Source organism: Schistocerca cancellata, chromosome 12, assembly GCF_023864275.1.
Source record: "Schistocerca cancellata isolate TAMUIC-IGC-003103 chromosome 12, iqSchCanc2.1, whole genome shotgun sequence".
NCBI classification, from domain to species: domain Eukaryota; kingdom Metazoa; phylum Arthropoda; class Insecta; order Orthoptera; family Acrididae; genus Schistocerca; species Schistocerca cancellata.
The window spans coordinates 151,014,605-151,035,432 of record NC_064637.1 but is presented as its reverse complement, the minus strand read 5'-3'; the positions used below and the strand labels follow the sequence as shown (position 1 = coordinate 151,035,432).

The 20,828-nt window shown below is 46.7% G+C and overlaps 1 protein-coding gene across 1 annotated transcript in view; it reads left to right on the top strand.

Moving 5' to 3' along the window:
* LOC126109652 (cell death abnormality protein 1-like) overlaps window positions 1–20,582 on the top strand; it is a 193,421-nt gene extending 172,839 nt beyond the window's left edge. Inside the window, exon 10 of the mRNA XM_049914700.1 lies at window positions 19,414–20,582. Coding sequence (XP_049770657.1) covers window positions 19,414–20,483 — 1,070 coding nt within the window. The 3' untranslated portion in view covers window positions 20,484–20,582. The remainder of the gene's footprint in view (window positions 1–19,413) is intronic.
* The last annotated feature ends 246 nt before the right edge of the window (window positions 20,583–20,828 follow it).

The window sequence follows — 20,828 nt, the reverse complement described above, 5'->3', positions numbered from 1 at the left end:
AACTTCGTGTTTCCAGAAAACGACGCAGTTTTTATGGATAACAATGCGCCTTGTAGCCAGACCACAATTGTTCGTGATTGCTCGGAAGGACATTCAGGGTAATTCGAGAGAATAGTTACGCCACCAGTCGCACGTTTATGGGATATAATCGAGAGGTCAGTTCGTGGGCAAAATCCTGCACCGGCAATACTAACATAATTATGGAAGGCTACAGAGTCAGTATGGATCAGTGTTTCTGCAGGGGAGTTCCAACGATTTGTCGAGTCCATGCCACGTCGAGTCGCTGCCGGGCAAAAGAAGTTCCGACTCGATATTAGAAGGTACCCTGTGACTTTTGTCTACTCAATACACAGCGCCATCAGTTAGCAGCTTTTGTAAGTACCACTCAAAACAACAATATAAGAATCCTTACAGCTTTAGCAATAAACGTATGGCGTGTTGCATTCTTCTGTCGATCTTAGTTTTCAATTTATTTAATTTTAGAATCATTGACACCTTGTATATGCATTTGTTAATTTGATTCTATATAGTTCAGTACACGACGCGTAAACGATACCTGTTTACAACGCACCGCACTGCTGCAGACCAAGTCGAGGCGAACAGTTTGACAGAGGACACTTGTAGTCCATGAGGTTGGGAAACATCCACAAACTGCCCTGCAAATTCACCTAAACTAAAGCGCATGCAAGTTGGGTGAGATTTTCAATATTCTCTCGCTCTCTTGGACTCTCCCTGTCTAGGACTATTAGTCCCAGACAAAAAAATGAATAGCACCTTTTTTTTGAAAGAAATTTAATGTAGTTTACTTCTGTGCTGGAGCACATATCCGCTAGTGGCCGTGATTTTCGAGATATTCAAGAAAAACGTAAAAAAGCGACCTTCAAACGCACTCCCGCCCCCCACTCACCCCACAGCGGTGAGCATTGTTAGTATGTTGTTCATGGCAGTCCCTTCTATCACTGTAGAAAAATTTGCGACTATACACGTTATTTCTCGTAAATGGACGTCTCGTGGTATCGGTTGATTTGGCTATTACACCACCGGCGTCGTTGGCTATTTCGTAAACGTTATCAATTTAAACATTCCCGACAACGTCTTTAAAGAAATCAGACTTTTTTTAACGTTATGTGAAAAGTAATTACGTTTACAGTTCGATCTAAACTTAATTCCTACAAGCATAGCAGTTCAGAAGTAAGAAAGACATACACTATGTGATCAAAAGTACCCGGACACCCCCCAAAAACACATGTTCTTCATATTAGGTGCATTGTGCTGCCACCTGCTGCCAGGTACTCCATATCAACGACCTCAGTAGTCATTAGACATCGTGAGAGAGCAGAATGGGGCGGTCCGCGGAACTCACGGACTTCGAACGTGGTCAGGTGATTGGGTGTCACTTGTGTCATACGTCTGTAGGCGAGATTTCCACACTCCTAAACAACACTAGGTCCACTGTTTCCGATGTGATAGTGAAGTGGAAACGTGAAGGGAGACGTACAGCACAAAAGCGTACAGGCTGACCTCGTGTGTTGCCTGAAAGAGACCGCCGACAGTTGAAGGGGGTCGTAATGTGTAATAGGCAGAATCTAGCCAGAGCGTCACACAGGAGTTCCAACTGCATCAGGATCCACTGCAAGTACTATGACAGTTAAGTGGGAGGTGAGAAAACTTGGATTTCATGGTCGAGCAGCTGCTCATAAACCCAACATCACGCCGGTAAATGCCAACGCTCGCTTCGTGTAAGGAGCGTAAACATTGGGCGACTGAACAATGGAAAAACGTTGTGTGGAGTGACGAATCACGGTAAAGAGTGTGGCGATTCGATGGCAGGTTGTGGGTATGGGTAACGCCCGGTGAACGTCATCTGCCAGCGTGTGTAGTGCCAACAGTAAAGTTCGGAGGCGGTGGTGTTACGGTGTGGTCGTGTTTTCTATGGAGGGGGCTTGCTCCCCTTGTTGTTTTGCGTGCACGATCACAGTACAGGCCTACATTGATGTTCTAAGCACCTTTTTGGTCCCCACTGTTGAAGAGCAATTCGGGGATGGCGACTGCATCTTTCAACACGATCGAGCACCTGTTCATAATGCACGGCTCCCAGCGGAGTGGTTACACGACAATAACATCCCTGTAATGGAGTGGCCTGCACGGGGTCGTGACCTGAATCCTGAAGAACGCCTTTGGGATGTTTTGGAACGCCGACTTCGTGGCAGGCCTCACCGGCCGACATCGATACCTCTCCTCAGTGCAGCACTCGGTGAAGAATGGGCTGGCATTCCCCAAGAAACCTTCCAGCACCTGATTGAAAGTATGCCTACGAAAGTGGAAGCTGTCATCAAGGCTAGGGGTGGGCCAACACCATACTGAATTCCAGCAGTACCGATGGAGGACCCCACGAACTTGTAATTCATTTTCAGCCAGATGTCTGGATACGTTTGATCACATAGTGTACAATTAAAACGGTTCATTGTTAATTTTATGCTCTTAAACGGAACTTTGAGTAGAAATTACACAAACGTCTAATTCGCAATTTGCAAGTGCACGAATAAGCCGCTGGCAAAATAAGCCCGGTGTATGAAGAGCAAAAAGAGTCGAATATTTGAAATACACTGATAGCAAAAAAAATGTCGCAACACCAAACAGGAGTTGTTCGACATAAACGATAGTTAGGCGTGTTTCAACATCTGGAAGATGTCTGTTCAAGTTTCAAGCCAGTCGCATAAGCGTTGCGCTTGTAGAGCCGCTATGGGGACGCAAATCAAGTGTGAACTGAATACAAGCTGTAACGGTCCTGAGCGTTAGCTGCCTCTGAGACTGGACGTGGTGAGCTGATGTCAGTCAACAATGCCTTTTAAGTCGACAAAGACGCCGTTGTCAACACCTCGCTGAGTTTGAACGAGGTCTTGTAACAGGGCTGGATGTTCCTTCTGGGATGCTACAGATGGATGTTGCAAGAATTTGGCCACTGTCCGTGATTGTTGGCAGCGGTGGTCAAGAGAATGTACGGCCGCAAGGAGACCGGGCTACGGACGCTGACGTGGCAGCACCGAGAGGGAAGGCCATCGTGTTTGGCGCGTGGCCCTGGCGCATCGAACTGTTTCTGCAGCAGCAATCTGACAAGGGAACATCCCCATCGCACCCCCCTCAGATTTAGTTATAAGTTGGCACAGTGGATAGGCCTTGAAAAACTGAACACAGATCGATCGAGAAAACAGGAAGAAGTTGTGTGGAACTATGAAAAAATAAGCAAAATATACAAACTGGGTCGTCCATGCGTAACATAGGCAATATTAAGGGCAATGTGAGGCGAGGAGCTCCGTGGTCCCGTGGTTAGTGTGAACAGCTGCGGAACAAGAGGTCCTTGATTCAAATCTTCCCTCGACCGAAAATTTTAACTTTTTATTTTCAGTTTATGTGAAAAACTCTTATGTTTTCATCACTTTTTTTGGAGTGATTATTACATCCACAAGAAAACCTAAATCGGGCAAGGTAGAAGAAACTTTTCACCCATTCGCCAAGTGTACTAGTTAGGTGGGTCGACAACATATTCCTGTCATGTGACGCACATGCTGTCACCAGTGTCGTATACAAAATATCAGACGTGTTTTCCTGTGGAGGAATCGGTTGACCTATGACCTTGCGATCAAATGTTTTCGGTTCCCATTGGAGAGGCACATCTTTTCGTCAACTAATCACACGGTTTTGCGGTGCGGTCGCAAAACACAGACACTAAATTTATTACAGTGAACAGAGACGTCAATGAACGAACGGACAGATCATAACTTTGCGAAAATAAAGAAAGCAAAATTTTCAGTGGAGAGCAGATTTGAACCAAGGACCTCTCGTTCCGCAGCTGTTCACGCTAACCATGGGACCACGGCCCTCCTCGCCTCACATTGCCATTAATATTGCCTATCTTACACATGGACGACCCAGTTTGTATATTTTGCTTATTTTTTCATAGTTCCACACAACTTATTCCTGTTTTCTCGATCGATCTGTGTTCAGTTTTTCAAGGCCTATCCATTATGCCAACTTGTAACTAAATCTGAGGGGGGTGCGATGGGGAGGTTCCCTTGTGAGCAGCAGTTGGCACCTCAGTGACACAACGAACTGTTTCATATCGATTACTTCAAGGACAGTTCCGAACCAGACGCCTTGTAGCGTGCATTCCATCAAACCACCATTTGTGACGTGTAAGCCTAGGCTTCCGCGGCCGTTGTCATCTTCAATGAAATTCTTCAGGGTATCAGACCGCATCGTCATAATTTAAAATGCGCCAACGTTTCGGCCAGCGTTGCAGCTAGCCTTCATCAGGGCCTTACGCTAAACTGCTAAATGAAACTCACTTGGTTCCTTAAATAGCTGCACGAGAAAACCGTGTCGTTACTTGATTGGCTGTAAAAGGAGGAGGAGGAGGGGTGAAAGGTATGCTTTATTGGTGTTTCCTTTATTAACTGACATTGGCTGAAATAGCTGTTTTCTATTGGTCTTTATATTAATCCACCCCATTGGAGGAGACGGACGAATAGCGAACAGGTGATGGCTGTGACGTCACACTGTTTACATGCTGTCCAGAAGCCGGCTACGGCGGGCCATTGCTTTGTGTGCTCGCGACCTCTACTGCGGCTCTCCGCGTGTCTGCATGGGCCGCCACGGCTCTGCCGCCGCTCCGTAGCCCTGCTATTGCAGGCAGCCAAGACCTCGGAAGCTTGTACCCGTCCTCTCTATTCATGTTGGCGGGTCTTTTGGCTATTTCTATCGCCTCTCTAATCTTTCTTTTGAAAGTGAGAGGCTGTTTCGCCAGGACGCGGGCTTCTTGAAAAAATATTGGTTTCCCGCACTCGTCTCGGTGTTCCGCCACTGCTGACTTAGTGTGTTGTTTCAGGCGGATATATCTTTCAACACAGCAATGCTCTGTGCCTCCTTCTCCTCTTCCCTATTAGTCTTCTCCCTTGTCGACATGGTGCTGTCTATCGTCTGCTTCCCATGTGTTACCATATGTACAAGGGGTCACCGAACGTATTGGCAAAATTCTACGAAAAGCCGACATCAAACCAATTTTCCGAAGCAGAAACAAAATATCAGACATGCTCGGTTCTACCAAGGATGCAGTTCACAAACTACACACAGCTGGCGTGTATGAAATTGGTTGTGCGTGTGGATTAGTCTACATAGGTGAGACGGGACGTCCGATTAGCACAAGGCTCTCGGAACATGAAAGATATATCCGCTTGAAACAACACACTAAGTCAGCAGTGGCGGAACACCGAGACGAGTGCGGGAAACCAATATTTTTTCAAGAAGCCCGCGTCCTGGCGAAACAGCCTCTCACTTTCAAAAGAAAGATTAGAGAGGCGATAGAAATAGCCAAAAGACCCGCCAACATGAATAGAGAGGACGGGTACAAGCTTCCGAGGTCCTGGCTGCCTGCAATAGCAGGGCTACGGAGCGGCGGCAGAGCCGTGGCGGCCCATGCAGACACGCGGAGAGCCGCAGTAGTGGTCGCGAGCACACAAAGCAATGGCACGCCGCAGCCGGCTTCTGGACAGCATGTAAACAGTGTGACGTCACAGCCATCACCTGTTCGCTATTCGTCCGTCTCCTCCAATGGGGTGGATTAATATAAAGACCAATAGAAAACAGCTATTTCAGCCAATGTCAGTTAATAAAGGAAACACCAATAAAGCATACCTTTCACCCCTCCTCCTCCTCCTCTTACAGCCAATCAAGTAACGACACGGTTTTCTCGTGCAGCTATTTAAGGAACCAAGTGTGTTTCATTTAGCAGTTTAACGTAAGGCCCTGATGAAGGCTAGCTGCAACGCTGGCCGAAACGTTTGGCGCATTTTAAATTATGACGATGCGGTCTGATACCCTGCAGAATTTTATTGAACACCATTTGTGACGTCAGTGGTGTCAAGCGACAGGTCACTGGAGGGCAGGTTGGAGGTCTGTTGTGTTTTCTGGTGAAAGCTGTTCCGCCTCAGTGATGGCCGTGTGTTGACTAGGAGTCCAGTTGAGGCCCTGCAACCAACCTGTTTATCTGCAACACACGCGAGAGCCAGACCTGGAGCTATGGTCGGGGGTGCGATTTTTTATGACAGCAAGAGCATTCTCGTGGCTATCCCAAGCACCCTGACAGCAAATCTGTACGTCAGTCTGGTTATTCGACCTGTTGTGCCGCCAATAATGAGCAACATCCAAAAATGGTTCAGATGGCTCTAAGCACTGTGGGACTCAGCATCTGAGGTCATCAGTCCCCTAGACGTAGAGCTACTTAAACCTAACTGACCTAAGGACATCAAACACATCCATGCCCGAGGCAGGATTCGAACCTGCGACCGTAGCAGTCACCTGGCTCCGGAGTGAAGCGCCAAGAACAGCTCCGCCACCGCGGCCGGCAGCGAGGTAGAGAGGAGATATTGGTGGTCAGTGACAGGTGGTGGCAGCAGAAGAGAAAGAGAGAGTTTGGCGGAGATAGAAGCGGTGGGAACAAAAGGAGACACTGTAAATAAAAATTAAGGCCAGTGGAGACCATCCATAGGCTTGTGGGGTCTGGACCATCCCAGACCAGCGAACTTTAACATACAGATATGTTGTTGTTGTTGTGGTCTTCAGTCCTGAGACTGGTTTGATGCAGCTTTCCATGCTACTCTATCCTGTGCAAGCTTCTTCATCTCCCAGTACCTACTGCAACCTACATCCTTCAGAATCTGCTTAGTGTATTCATCTCTTGGTCTCCCCCTACGATTTTTACCCTCCACGTTGCCCTCCAATACTAAATTGGTGATCCCTTGATGCCTCAGAACATGTCCTACCAACCGATCCCTTCTTCTGGTCAAGTTGTGCCACAAACTTCTCTTCTCCCCAATCCTATTCAATACTTCCTCATTAGTTATGTGATCTACCCATCTAATCTTCAGCATTCTTCTGTAGCACCACATTTCGGAAGCTTCTATTCTCTTGTTGTCCAAACTATTTACCGTCCATGTTTCACTTCCATACATGGCTACACTCCATACAAATACTTTCAGAAATGACTTCCTGATACTTAAATCCATACTCGATGTTAACAAATTTTTCTTCTTCAGAAACGCTTTCCTTGCCATTGCCAGTCTGCATTTTATATCCTCTCTACTTCGACCATCATCAGTTATTTTGCTCCCCAAATAGCAAAACTCATTTACTCCTTTAAGTGTCTCATTTCCTAATCTAATTCCCTCAGCATCACCCGACTTAATTAGACTACATTCCATTATCCTCGTTTTGCTTTTGTTGATGTTCATCTTATATCCTCCCTTCAAGATACCATCCATTCCGTTCAGCTGCTCTTCCAAGTCCTTTGCTGTCTCTGACAGAATTACAATGTCATCGGCGAACCTCAAAGTTTTTATTTCTTCTCCATGGATTTTAATACCTACTCCGAATTTTTCTTTTGTTTCCTTTACTGTTTGCTTAATATACAGACTGAATAACATCGGGGAGAGGCTACAACCCTGTCTTACTCCCTTCCCCAGCGCTGCTTCCCTTTCATGTTCCTCGACTCTTATAACTGCCACCTGGTTTCTGTACAAATTGTAAATAGCCTTTCGCTCCCTGTATTTTACCCCTGCCACCTTTAGAATTTGAAAGAGAGTATTCCAGTCAACATTGTCAAAAGCTTTCTCTAAGTCTACAAACGCTAAATATGTAGGTTTGCCTTCCTTAATCTTTCTTCTAAGATAAGTCGTAAGGTCAGTATTGCCTCACGTGTTCCAGTTTTTCTACGGAATCCAAACTGATCTTCCCCGAGGTCGGCTTCTACTAGTATTTCCATTCGTCTGTAAAGAATTCGTGTTAGTATTTTGCAGCTGTGGCTTATTAAACTGATTGTTCGGTAATTTTATACTGATATAGGGCCGAATTTTGTATCGACATTTTAAACAAATTGGTATATGTGAAAAAATTACAATGGTGTACAAAATTAAAGCAACAAACAGTTATTTCCCCGTCCTATGTCTAATTCACGATATAATAATACAAACTGTCAACCAGATATCCGTACGATCGTGTTCTGCACGGAAGATGGCATTCCGGTCAACAGACAACCATGCAAACGATGACGTCAGACACCTAGAAAACGAGGTAGTGTTTTCCTGGTAGTCTTACATCCACAATTGCTGTGTACACAGTCGCGGGCGGTGGTACTGTGGCACGGAGAAGATACCTACCAGACTCTCTGCAGTGAAGGGCCATAGAAAGAACGGAAGCAGTACATTCGCATACTTATGTGGCCCGATGGCTTAGAGTGAATCGTTCTGTTGTTTCTCGGATGTGGCGACAGTTTATAGATATCGAAACTGTACCCCGAAGACAAGGGCAGGGCCGACCACGTGTGACTTCAGAAGAGAGGACCGTCATATGGCTGTAAGGGCATCACAGTACCGCCTTAGTACTGCACGGCAAAAGGCATTTGACCTCGCAGCATCCATTGGACGTGTTGTATCGAGGGAAACGGTGTGCAGAAGGCTTTGGCAGAGTGGCCTTTGTTGTTGGAGACCTATTGCATGTGTGCCGGCCGCGGTGGTCTAGCGGTTCTAGGCGCTCAGTCCGGAACCGCGCGTCTGCTACGGTCGCAGGTTCGAATCCTGCCTCGGGCATGAATGTGTGTGATGTCCTTAGGTTAGTTAGTTTTAAGTAGTTCTAGGGGACTGATGACCACAGATGTTAGGTCCCATAGAGCTCAGAGCCATTTGAACCATTTTCGTTGCATGTGTACCTCTGACGCGTCTGGAGTCATCAACATGCCACCTGGGAGGTCGAACAGTGGGCCAGTGTTGTTTTCACAGATGAGTTCCAATTTAGTTGGAGAGTAATTCACGATGGATTCGCATCTGGAGAGAACGTGGAACACGACTGGATTTCGGGACCCAAACATTGTGGAAAGAGACCAATATCGTGGAGGATCCCTAATGGATTGGCCAGGAATTATGTTTACCACTCGAACCCCTATTCATGAAATTGTACGGGTGAATTGGCAAGGTTTAGCTGCTGTCAGGTATCGTGACGAGATTTTGGGACCCCATTTGTTGTGAGGTGCTGTGGGCCCAGACTCCGTATTGATGGACGATAATGTTCGCCCTCGTGGAGCATGGTTGGTTGATGTTCTCTTGGAAACGGAAGATATTGCACGCATGGAGTGCCCTACTCACTTCCCGATTCTAACACCACAGAGCACGTCTATGATGCACTATGGAGATGGCTTACGGCACGTCAGCATCTACCAACAACTGTCTAAAACTGCGAGCAGCTCTGCAGGAAGAATGGGCGTTACTGCATCAACATGAGACTGATGACATCATTCACAGCATGCCCCGTCGTTGTCAGGCCTGTAATGTCACCATTGGGGGTCGCACCTCATACTGAGCACATTAACTAGTTGCCGGAATGTGTGTTTAAATCCGTTAAGCTGGAAAAAAACAAAGAACATTTATGTCTACCGCTGTGCATGTTGCAGTTGTTTACGTTCTGAGTTCTTTGCATTGTTTCTATTTTACCATCATCGGTATACAGGGTGGTCCATTGATAGTCACCGGGCCAAATATCTCACGAAATAAACATCAAACGAAAAAAACTACAAAAAACGAAACTCGTCTAGCTTGAGGGGGGAAACCAGTTGGCCCGCTAGATGGGGCTGCCATAGGTCAAACGGATATCAACTGCGTTTTTAAAAATAGGAACCCCCGTTTTTTATTAAATATTCGTGTAGTACGTAAAGAAATATGAATGTTTTAGTTGCACTTTTATCGCTTTGTGATAGATGGCGTTGTAATAGTCACAAACGTTTAAGTACGTGGTACCACGTAACATTCCGCCAGTGCGGACGGTATTTGCTTCGTGATACATACCCGTGTTAAAGTGGACCATTTACCAATTGCGGAAAAGGTCTATATCGTGTCGATGTATGGCTATTGTGATCAAAATGCCCAACGGGCGTCTGCTATCTATGCTGCTCGGTATCCTGGACGACATCATCCAGGTGTCCCGACCGTTCACCGGATAGTTACGTTATTTGAGGAAACAGGAAGTGTTCAGCCACATCTGAAACGTCAACCACTACCTGCAACAAATGATGATGCCCAGGTAGGTGTTTTAGCTGCTGTCGCGGCTAATCCGCACATCAGTAACAGACAAATTGCGCGAGAATCGGGAATCTCGAAAACGTCGGTGTTGAGAATGCTACATCAACATCGATTGCACCCGTACCATATTTTTATGCACCAGGAATTGCGTGGCGATGATTTTGAACGTCGTGTACAGTTCTGCCACTGGACACAAGAGAAATTATGGGACGATGACAGATTTTTTGCACGCGTTCTATTTACCGACGAAGCGTCATTCACCAACAGCGGTAACGTAAACCGGCATAATAAGTACTATTGGACAACGGAAAATCCACGATGGCTGTGACAAGTGCAACATCAGCGATCTTGGCGGGTTAATGTATGGTGCGACATTATGGGAGGAAGGATAATTAGCCCCCATTTTATCGATGGCAATCTAAATGGTGCAATGTCTGCTGATTTCCTACGTAATGTTCTACCGATGTTACTACAAGATGTTTCACTGCATGACAGAATGGCGATGTACTTGCAACATGATGGATGTCCGGCACATAGCTCGCGTGCGGCTGAAGCGGTATTGAATAGCATACTTCATGACAGGTGGATTGGTCGTCGAAGCACCATACCGTGGCCCGCACGTTCACCGGATCTGACGTCCCCGGATTTCTTTCTGTGGGGAACGTTGATGGATATTTGCTATCGTGATTCACCGACGATGCCTGACAACATGCGTCAGCGCATTGTCACTGCATGTGTAAACATTACGGAAGGCGAATTACTCGCTGTTGAGAGGAATGTCGTTACACGTATTGCCGAATGCATTGAGGTTGACGGACATCATTTTGAGCATTTCTTGCATTAATGTGGTATTTACAGGTAATCACGCGGTAAGAGCATGCGTTCTCAGAAATGATAAGTTCACAAAGGTACATGTATCACATTGGAACAACCGAAATAAAATGTTCAAACGTACCTACGTTCTATATTTTAATTTAAAAAACCTGCCAAGTGTCAGGAAGTCGTTTCTGAAAGTATTTGTATGGAGTGTAGCCATGTATGGAAGTGAAACATGGACGATAAATAGTTTGGACAAGAAGACAATAGAAGCTTTGGAAATGTGATACTACAGAAGAATGCTGAAGATTAGATGGGTAGATCACATAACTAATGAGGATTTATTGAATAGAATTGGGGACGAGTTTGTGCCACAACTTGACTAGAAGAAGGGATCGGTTGGTAGGACATGTTCTGAGGCATCAAGGGATTACCAGTTTAGTGGTGGGTAAAAATCGTAGAGTGAGACCAAGAGACTAATACACTAATCAGATTCAGAAGGATGTAGGTTGCAGTAAGTACTGTGAGATGAAGAAGCTTGCACAGGATAGAGTAGCATGGAGAGCTGCATCAAACCAGTCTCAGGACTGAAGACCACAGCAACAAACCTGTTACCAACTGTTCGTCTAAAATTGTGAGCCATATGGTTGTGACTATTACAGCGCCATCTGTCACAAAGCGAAAGAAGTGATCCAACTAAAACATGCATATTTCTTTACGTACTACACGAATATATAATAAAAAATGGGGGTCCCTATTTTAAAAAAACGCAGTTGATATTCATTTGACCTATGGCAGCGCCATCTAGCGGGCCAACCATAGCGGCATCTGGTTTCCCCCTTCAAGCTAGACAAACTTCGTCCTTTGTAGTTTTTTGTTTGACCCCCTATTTCGTGAGAAATTTGGCCCGGTCATGATCAATGGACCACCGTGTATACTGTTTTGTGGCAAACTAAAAGGAACCTTGCAAAATATCCGTTTGTTGCTTCTATTTTGGACACCAGTGTAGTTTGACCACGCAGAATTTTTGAGCTGTCGGGTACGGTGGAGACAGCGCAGTGATAGAGAAAGACAAAAGGATACAGTGTAGGCCGAGAGAGGAGACACTGGAAGTGGGATGTACTGTAAATAAGTGGGAAAAAGAGGAGACAGTGGGAGAGAGACATATGTAGACAGTGGCACTGAGAGGGAGAGTATGGAGGATTAACAACAAGTAAGAGAGTGGTTAAAAGGATTCAGGACGTTCAGTGTAAAAAGGGCGTGAGCATGTTAGCATGCAAAAGTTTTGGGGGGGGGGGGGGGGGGGGGGGAAGGAGGAGGACAATTGAGACAGCTGGTTCCCCACTTTTCAGTCAGAATAGTTTAAAGAGGAACATACAGAGTCCGCCAGAAAAATGTATAACTGTATGTCAGACTCTATCGAGATATCGATACTGTTGTTCGATTTGAGCTACGAGTGTGTTGTTGTATGGTTCAAATGCTTCAAATGGCTCTGAGCACTATGGGACGTAACAGCTGTGGTCATCAGACCCCTAGAGCTTAGAACTACTTAAACCTAACTAACCTAAGGACATCACACACATCCATGCCCGAGGCAGGATTCGAACCTGCGACCGTAGCAGTCGCGCGGTACCGGACTGCGCGCCTAGAACCGCGTGACCACCGCGGCCGGCTGTTGTATGGTCTTTGGCTCAACTGATGTTAGTACTTTCATGTTGGTACTGTGAAAACAAGATGGCTTGAGCACGCCTGTCATTCGAGCAACGAAAATGTATTGTGAAGTGGTTTTTCAGGTTTGATAATGCTGCTGAAGTGCAACGTCAGTGGAGGTGGGAGTTTGAAACAGAACCGCCGCCCCGCCTAACAACTAAACCCATCATTGACAAGTTTGAATTGCTCGGAAGATTTGTGATATTCACAGAGAAAGGCCACGAAGACAGCTGTAAGTCCTGCTGCGTCGGCTCTCATGTTGGAAACGTTTGTTAATTCTCCACAGAAGTCTGCTACGCAATGTGCACGTGAAGTGGGAGTTAGCAGTACAAGTGTACGAAGAATTCTGAAAGCTGCAACGTGGAAAGTTTACATTCCACCATTACTGCACGCAATTAGTGACGACGATTCTGATCGCCGAATGCAATTTTGCGGATGGTGTCAGCAAATGGTAACTGATGACGAACAAAAAATGGTTCAAATGGCTCTGAGCACTATGGGACTCAACATCTTAGGTCATAAGTCCCCTAGAACTTAGAACTACTTAAACCTAACTAACCTAAGGACATCACACACACCCATGCCCGAGGCAGGATTCGAACCTGCGACCGTAGCAGTCCCGCGGTGATGACGAACAATTTGTGACGGAGGTAGTGTGGAGTGACGAGGCACAGTTTAAAACTTAATGGAACCGCGACTTGGCATAACAGAGTGTACTGGGCACCGGAAAATCCGCATGTTTGTGTGGAAAAGTGGTCAAAACAACTCTTGAAATGGCTCTAAGCACTATGGGACTTAACATCTGAGGTCATCAGTCCCCTAGACGTAGAACTACTTAAACCTAACTAACCTGAGAACATCACACACATCCGTGACCAAGGCAGGATTCGAACCTGCGACCGTAGCAGCAGCGCGGTTCCAGACTGAAACGCCTATAACAGCTCGGCCACAGCGGCCGGCGATAAAGTGATCAATCTACAAGGGTTTCATGTGTGATGTGGACTGTCATCTAGGGGTTTAGTAGGACCCTTCTTCTTTGATGCTGTTGTCACTAGAGAAGTATACCAAGAAATGTTACACGCATCAATTTTGGCAGGTATACGTGCGCTTTATCGAGACGTAGAAGAGGTCTTCTACCAATATGACGGGGCGCCACCACACTACCCTACCAATAGGACGGGGCGTCACCACACTACCCCCTAACCGTACGAACTTTCCTGGATGACAATTTTCCGGGACGTTGCATTGGACGAAGAGGGCCTATTGAGTTACCTCCACGGTCGCCAGAACTAACACCTATGGACTTTTACTTGTGGGGAACTGTCAAAGATAACGTCAATCGACGAAAGCCACGCACGCTGGAGGAAGTTCGCCAGGAGATTACAGCGACATGTGCAGCGATCTCCAATGTAACACTGACTGACATATCTGTGGCGCCCGCTCGTCGTTCTGTTACGTGTACAGTCGTCAACGGTGAACATTTCGAACATTTAAAGTAACGATGTGCAAATCTGAAGGTTGTACAACATTTGTGAACAATCATGAAATGTAAAATAAACACATAAGTACACTATTGGCCATTAAAATTGCTACACCAAGAAGAATTGCAGATGATAAACGGCTATTCATTGGACAAATATATTATACTAGAACTGACATGCAATTACTTTTTCACGCAATTTGGGTGCATAGATCCTGAGAAATCGGTGCCCACAACAACCAGCTCTGGCCGTAATAACGACCTTGATACGCCTGGGCTTTAAGTCAAACAGAGCTTGGATGGCGTGTACAGGTACAGCTGCCCATGCAGCTTCAACACGATACCACAGTTCATCAAGAGTAGTGACTGGCGTATTGTGATGAGCCAGTTGCTCGGCCGCCATTGACCAGACGTCTTCAATTGGTGAGAGATCTGGAGAATGTGCTGGCCAGGGCAGCAGTCGAACAATTTCTGTATCGAGAAAGCCCCGTACAGGACCTGCAACATGCGGTCGTGCATTATCCTGCTGAAATGTAGGGTTTCGCAGGGATCGAATTAAGGGTAGAGCCACGGGTAGTAACACATCTGAAACTAAGGTCCACTGTTCGAAGTCCCTTCAATGCGAACAAGAGGTGACCGAGACGTGTAATCAATAGCACCCCATACCATCACGCTGGGTGATACGCCAGTATGGCGATGACGAATACACGCTTCCAATGTGCGTTCACCGCGATGTCGCCAAACACGGACGCGACCATCATGATGCTGTAAACAGAACCTGGATTCATCCGAAAAAAATGACGTTTTGACATTCGTGCACCGAGGTTCGTCGTTGAGTACACCATCGCAGGCGCTCCTGTCTGTAATGCAGCGTCAAGGGTAACCGCAGCCATGGTCTCCGAGCTGACAGGAGCTGATAGTCCATGCTGCTGCAAACGTCGTCGAACTGTTCGTGCAGATGGTTGTTGTCTTGCAAACGTCCCCATCTGTTGACTCAGGGATCGAGACGTGGCTGCACGATCCGTTACAGCCGTGCGGATAAGATGCCTGTCATCTCGACAGCTAGTGATACGAGGTTGTTGGGATCCAGCACGGCGTTCCGTATTGCCCTCCTGAACCCACCGAATCCATATTCTGCTAACAGTAATTGGATCTCGACGAACGTGAGCAGCAATGTTGCGATACGATAAACCGCAGTCGCGATAGGCTACAATCCGACCGTTATCAAAGTAGGAAACGTGATGGTACGCATTTCTCCTCCTTACACGAGGCATCACAACAACGTTTCACCAGGCAACGCCTGTCAACTGCAGTTTGTGTTTGAGAAATTGGTTGGAAACTTTCCTCATGTCAGCACGTTGTAGGTGTCGCCGCCGGCGCCAACCTTGTGTGAATGCTCTGAAAAGCTAATCATTTGCATATCACAGCATCTTCTTCCTGTCGATTAATTTTCGCGTCTGTAGCACGTCATCTTCGTGGTGTAGTAATTTTAATGGCCAGTAGTGTAATACTTTTCGTTCCTTAAAGCGTGTATGTTTTTCTTGGCGGACTCTGCCCATTTTGTGCTCCAACAGGAGCATTTCTGCACTTGTTCTAGCATTGTCCCGACTTCCTTTGCACCGCTATGGTGTGTTGTAGACAATTATCATTTATATTTCGTACAGTATGTATTATACAATAAGTAACCTTGTAATCTCTACCATGAATATTTCCAATGGAGAAGTTATTTTTAAAATTTGCCAGTTACTCGCAAATTCTTACAAGGGGAGGCGACGACGTTTGGAACGCGGATTTACTGCAAACTTCGTACAATCGTAGTACTCCACGAGGACAACAAAATGCGTAAGCAGTAACGCGTACTTCTCAAGCGTTATTGAGAAAATCGCAAGATAATTTCGGTCGTCGAATATATATATTTGTGCGTGGCCATTTTAACCATGAAGCGGCTACAGCCGTGTGGTGACGGTACGGTAGCTGAGCGTGTTCAGTCAGAGCGTTAGCAGCCCTCTGTAATTAAAAAAAAAACTGAGTTAATCGATCAACAACGAACTTAAAGGGGTGTCTTACGACGTCCGCCCCGAGCAGATACAACGAACGAAAGCGAATAAAATGATATTTAAAAAAAAAAGAAAAAAATGCATGTTTGGTCAGAGCGTTAGTTACCCTTTATAATAAAAGATCTGGGCGAACGGATCACTGTACGAACTGAATGGGTGTCGTCGCACGTCCGCCATGAACAAATTCAACAAACAATATACAACAAAACCTTTTTTTTATGTGTTTGGCGTTCGAGCCGCTGGATCGCTGAATCGAGTTCCGTTCGTCAGCTGTTTTTTTTTATTATTTTCAACACAGTCATTTTCTTTATTATTTATATTACAATTGATATAATGGGGAAAATACGTGTAATCTGATGAAATTTTATTAAATTTATAATGTTATTTGGCAGTCTACAAATGGTTCAAATGGCTCTGAGCACTATGGGACTTAACATCTATGGTCATGAGTCCCCTAGAACTTGGAACTACTTAAACCTAACTAACCTAAGGATGTCACAGAACACCCAGTCATCACGAGGCAGAGAAAATCCCTGACCCCACCGGGAATCGAACCCGGGAACCCGGGCGTGGGGAGCGAGAATTGCTTTAGACATTACAAGTTGCAGGATGGTATTTTTCGTAAAAACATGGAAAACATAAAGTTAAACGGCACAAGCTGCATTGAATAAATGCTATGTTTCCGCATACGCAAGGTCTTTTGACGTTTACTGTGGAAAAACAAATCTTGTTAATATTTTCAAAAACGTCTCTTTCAGACGATAGTTTGGAAGCAAACAATGCATAACGCAGAATTTCCCTAATAATCGGCACTGATAATTGGTTATGCAGTATCGAGTGTATTTTAATAGCGACTTCCGAGAAGCAATTTCTCGTTCTCTTTCAATTAAATACGAACAGTTTTGTTGACACGGACAAGCATACAGTTTCAGTATCTCTTTATGCGTTTGGTCGTTTACTAGTCGATAGTTATGGATATTACATTATTTTTGATAATAAAAATTTTAAAAAAATGGCTCTGAGAACTATGGGAGTTAACATCTGTGGTCATCAGTCCCCTAGAACTTAGAACTACTTAAAACTAACTAACCTAAGGACATCACACACATCCATGCCCAAGGCAGGATTCGAACCTGCGACCGTAGCAGTCGCGCAGTTCCGGACTGAGCGCCTAGAGCCGCTCGGCCACCGCGGCCGGCAATAAAAATTAGTAGACTGCCAAATAACATTGGAAATTTAATAAAAGTTCATCCGATTACACATATTTCTCCCATTATATCAATTGCAATATAAATAATATAGAAAATGACGGTGTTGAAAATAATAAAAAAAACCAACTGACGAACGGAACTCGATTCAGCGATCCAGCGGCTTGAACCCAAACCACTTTTTTTTTTTTTAATACATATTCTTCTATCTTGTTCGCGGAATTTGTTCAGGGCGGACGTTCTTGACACCAGTTCAGTTTGTACGTTCATCCGTTCGCTCAGTTTCTTTATTAGAAAGGGATGTTAACGCTGTGACCGAACACGCTGAGCTACCGTGCCGTCACCACAAGGCTGCAGCCGCTTCATCGTTAAAATGGCCACGCACGGATATACACTCCTGGAAATAAGAACACCGTGAATTCTTTGTCCCAGGAAGGGGAAACTTTATTGACACATTCCTGGGGTCAGATACATCTCATGATCACACTGACAGAACCACAGGCACATAGACACAGGCAACAGAGCATGCACAATGTCGGCACTAGTACAGTGTATATCCACCTTTCGCAGCAATGCAGGCTGCTATTCTCCCATGGAGACGATCGTAGAGATGCTGGATGTAGTCCTGTGGAACGGCTTGCCATGCCATTTCCACCTGGCGCCACAGTTGGACCAGCGTTCGTGCTGGACGTGCAGATCGCGTGAGACGACGCTTCATCCAGTGCCAAACATGCTCAATGGGGGACAGATCCGGAGATCTTGCTGGCCAGGGTAGTTGACTTACACCTTCTAGAGCACGTTGGGTGGCACGGGATACATGCGGACGTGCATTGTCCTGTTGGAACAGCAAGTTCCCTTGCCGGTCTAGGAATGGTAGAACGATGGGTTCGATGACGGTTTGGATGTACCGTGCACTATTCAGTGTCCCCTCGACGATCACCAGTGGTGTACGGCCAGTGTAGGAGATCGCTCCCCACACCATGATGCCGGGTGTTGGCCCTGTGTGCCTCGGTCGTATGCAGTCCTGATTGTGGCGCTCACCTGCACGGCGCCAAACACGCATACGACCATCATTGGCACCAAGGCAGAAGCGACTCTCATCGCTGAAGACGACACGTCTCCATTCGTCCCTCCATTCACGCCTGTCGCGACACCACTGGAGGCGGGCTGCACGATGTTGGGGCGTGAGCGGAAGACGGCCTAACGGTGTGCGGGACCGTAGCCCAGCTTCATGGAGACGGTTGCGATTGGTCCTCGCAGATACCCCAGGAGCAACAGTGTCCCTAATTTGCTGGGAAGTGGCGGTGCGGTCCCCTACGGCACTGCGTAGGATCCTACGGTCTTGGCGTGCATCCGTGCGTCGCTGCGGTCCGGTCCCAGGTCGACGGGCACGTGCACCTTCCGCCGACCACTGGCGACAACATCGATGTACTGTGGAGACCTCACGCCCCACGTGTTGAGCAATTCGGCGGTACGTCCACCCGGCCTCCCGCATGCCCACTATACGCCCTCGCTCAAAGTCCGTCAACTGCCCATACGGTTCACGTCCACGCTGTCGCGGCATGCTACCAGTGTTAAAGACTGCGATGGAGCTCCGTATGCCACGGCAAACTGGCTGACACTGACGGCGGCGGTGCACAAATGCTGCGCAGCTAGCGCCATTCGACGGCCAACACCGCGTTTCCTGGTGTGTCTGCTGTGCCGTGCGTGTGATCATTGCTTGTACAGCCCTCTCGCAGTGTCCGGAGCAAGTATGGTGGGTCTGACACACCGGTGTCAATGTGTTCTTTTTTCCATTTCCAGGAGTGTATATTTGACGACCGAAATTATCTTGCGATTTTCTGAGTTACACTTGAGAAGTACGCGCTACTGCTTACACGTTTTGTTGTCCTCATGAAGTACTACGAGTGTACGAAGTTTGCAGTAAATCAGCGTTCCAAACTTCGTCGCCTCCCCTTGTTTGACACAGATCAATAAATAGAAGTAAATAATAAACTCGTGTTTTGTTCGCTGTGTTCCAGGAAATGTGCCACCACAACGGCTGTCGCCCGCGGCTTCTGAGCCAACGTCATCAAAGCATTCCACGTCAGATGAGTATGATGACGTCAGCGGTTACTTCGCAGCGGACACAAAGAAATTAGTCAAGCGTGTCAACGAACGCCGGGTCCCAAACACTGAAGTCCCACGCAGCCAAATCACCGACGATGTGGACGATCTGTACGAGGGAGTCCGTGGAGGGCCCGTGTACGGTGAAGTAGGTGACGACAACTCGTCGAGTCATTACAGTGAGCTGAAACCAAATAATGCAAACACTGGAGCGGGGACGAAAAGAGGAAGTCGCTTCGCCTCCCAAATGGCTGAGAACGAATTGTATGAGGAGCCCAGTGGAAAAGAGTGGTCTCGAGCTTCCATACAGGTCATCGATAACAACTTGTACATGCCGTACGACAAGCAACCGGAGAGGAATACTTTAACCGAAACGGACCTCGACAAAATGTACGCAAAAGTCGTTAAAAAGGGCAAGAAGGGCTATTCGGCTAAAGTAGTCGACAATGACTTCTACGGCCAGCCCAGCAGAAACGAACAGGAGAACGCTTTTGGGAAAGTGGTCGAGAGTGACGTGCCTCTGCGTCAGAAACTGATGGCTCAGGAACCAGAAGGGCATTACGAAGACGTGTCCGACGAGTTCGGACGTGCCGCGGAGCTGCGAGAGGTCCGAAAGGACGCGCTCGCTGAACAGGAAGAAGAGCGGGATTACGAAGAAATTGGCGATACCCGACCCAAAGTGCTCAGTGAAATAGTCGATAATGATCTGTACAGAGACTCTGGCAGTGGTGCGAACGGTAAGTGTGTTCGCCAGGAGGTGGAGGCGGAGGCGGACTATGCGGAAATTGACAACAGAGCTGGCGGGAGTCCAGGTGAGATAGTTGAGAACAGCCTGTATGCGCAAACAGGCGGTGGCGGCGGAGGCTGCAGTGTGGGAACCGAGATCATTCAGAATGACTTGTACAGCTCGAACGCCACGGATCTGGAGAAAAGCCGTTATCTACATACTAAGATAATGAAGAGGAAAGGAAATAAGAAGTCGTGAAACTCAGGAAAGCTTAACTGCTGGCCAAAAAACTGCTGCGTAACGTGTGCCTACTTCAGATAGAGAGACTGGGAGAGACAGTGTGCGTGCGTGCGTGTGTGTGTGTGTGTGTGTGTGTGTGTGACAGAGAGAGAGAGAGAGAGACAGAGAGAGTGTGTGTGTGAGAGAGAGAGAGAGAGAGAGAGAAGAGGAGAGAGGACTATATTCATGCAGTTTAGTTAAGGCTGTAACTTGTAATTTGTACCTGTTTGTGCATGTAAGTATACGTTGACTGAGTACTACACATTAAACCATTGTTCAATATTCAATACATTTTATGCCTGTCAACTTTAAAACTTTCTCAGT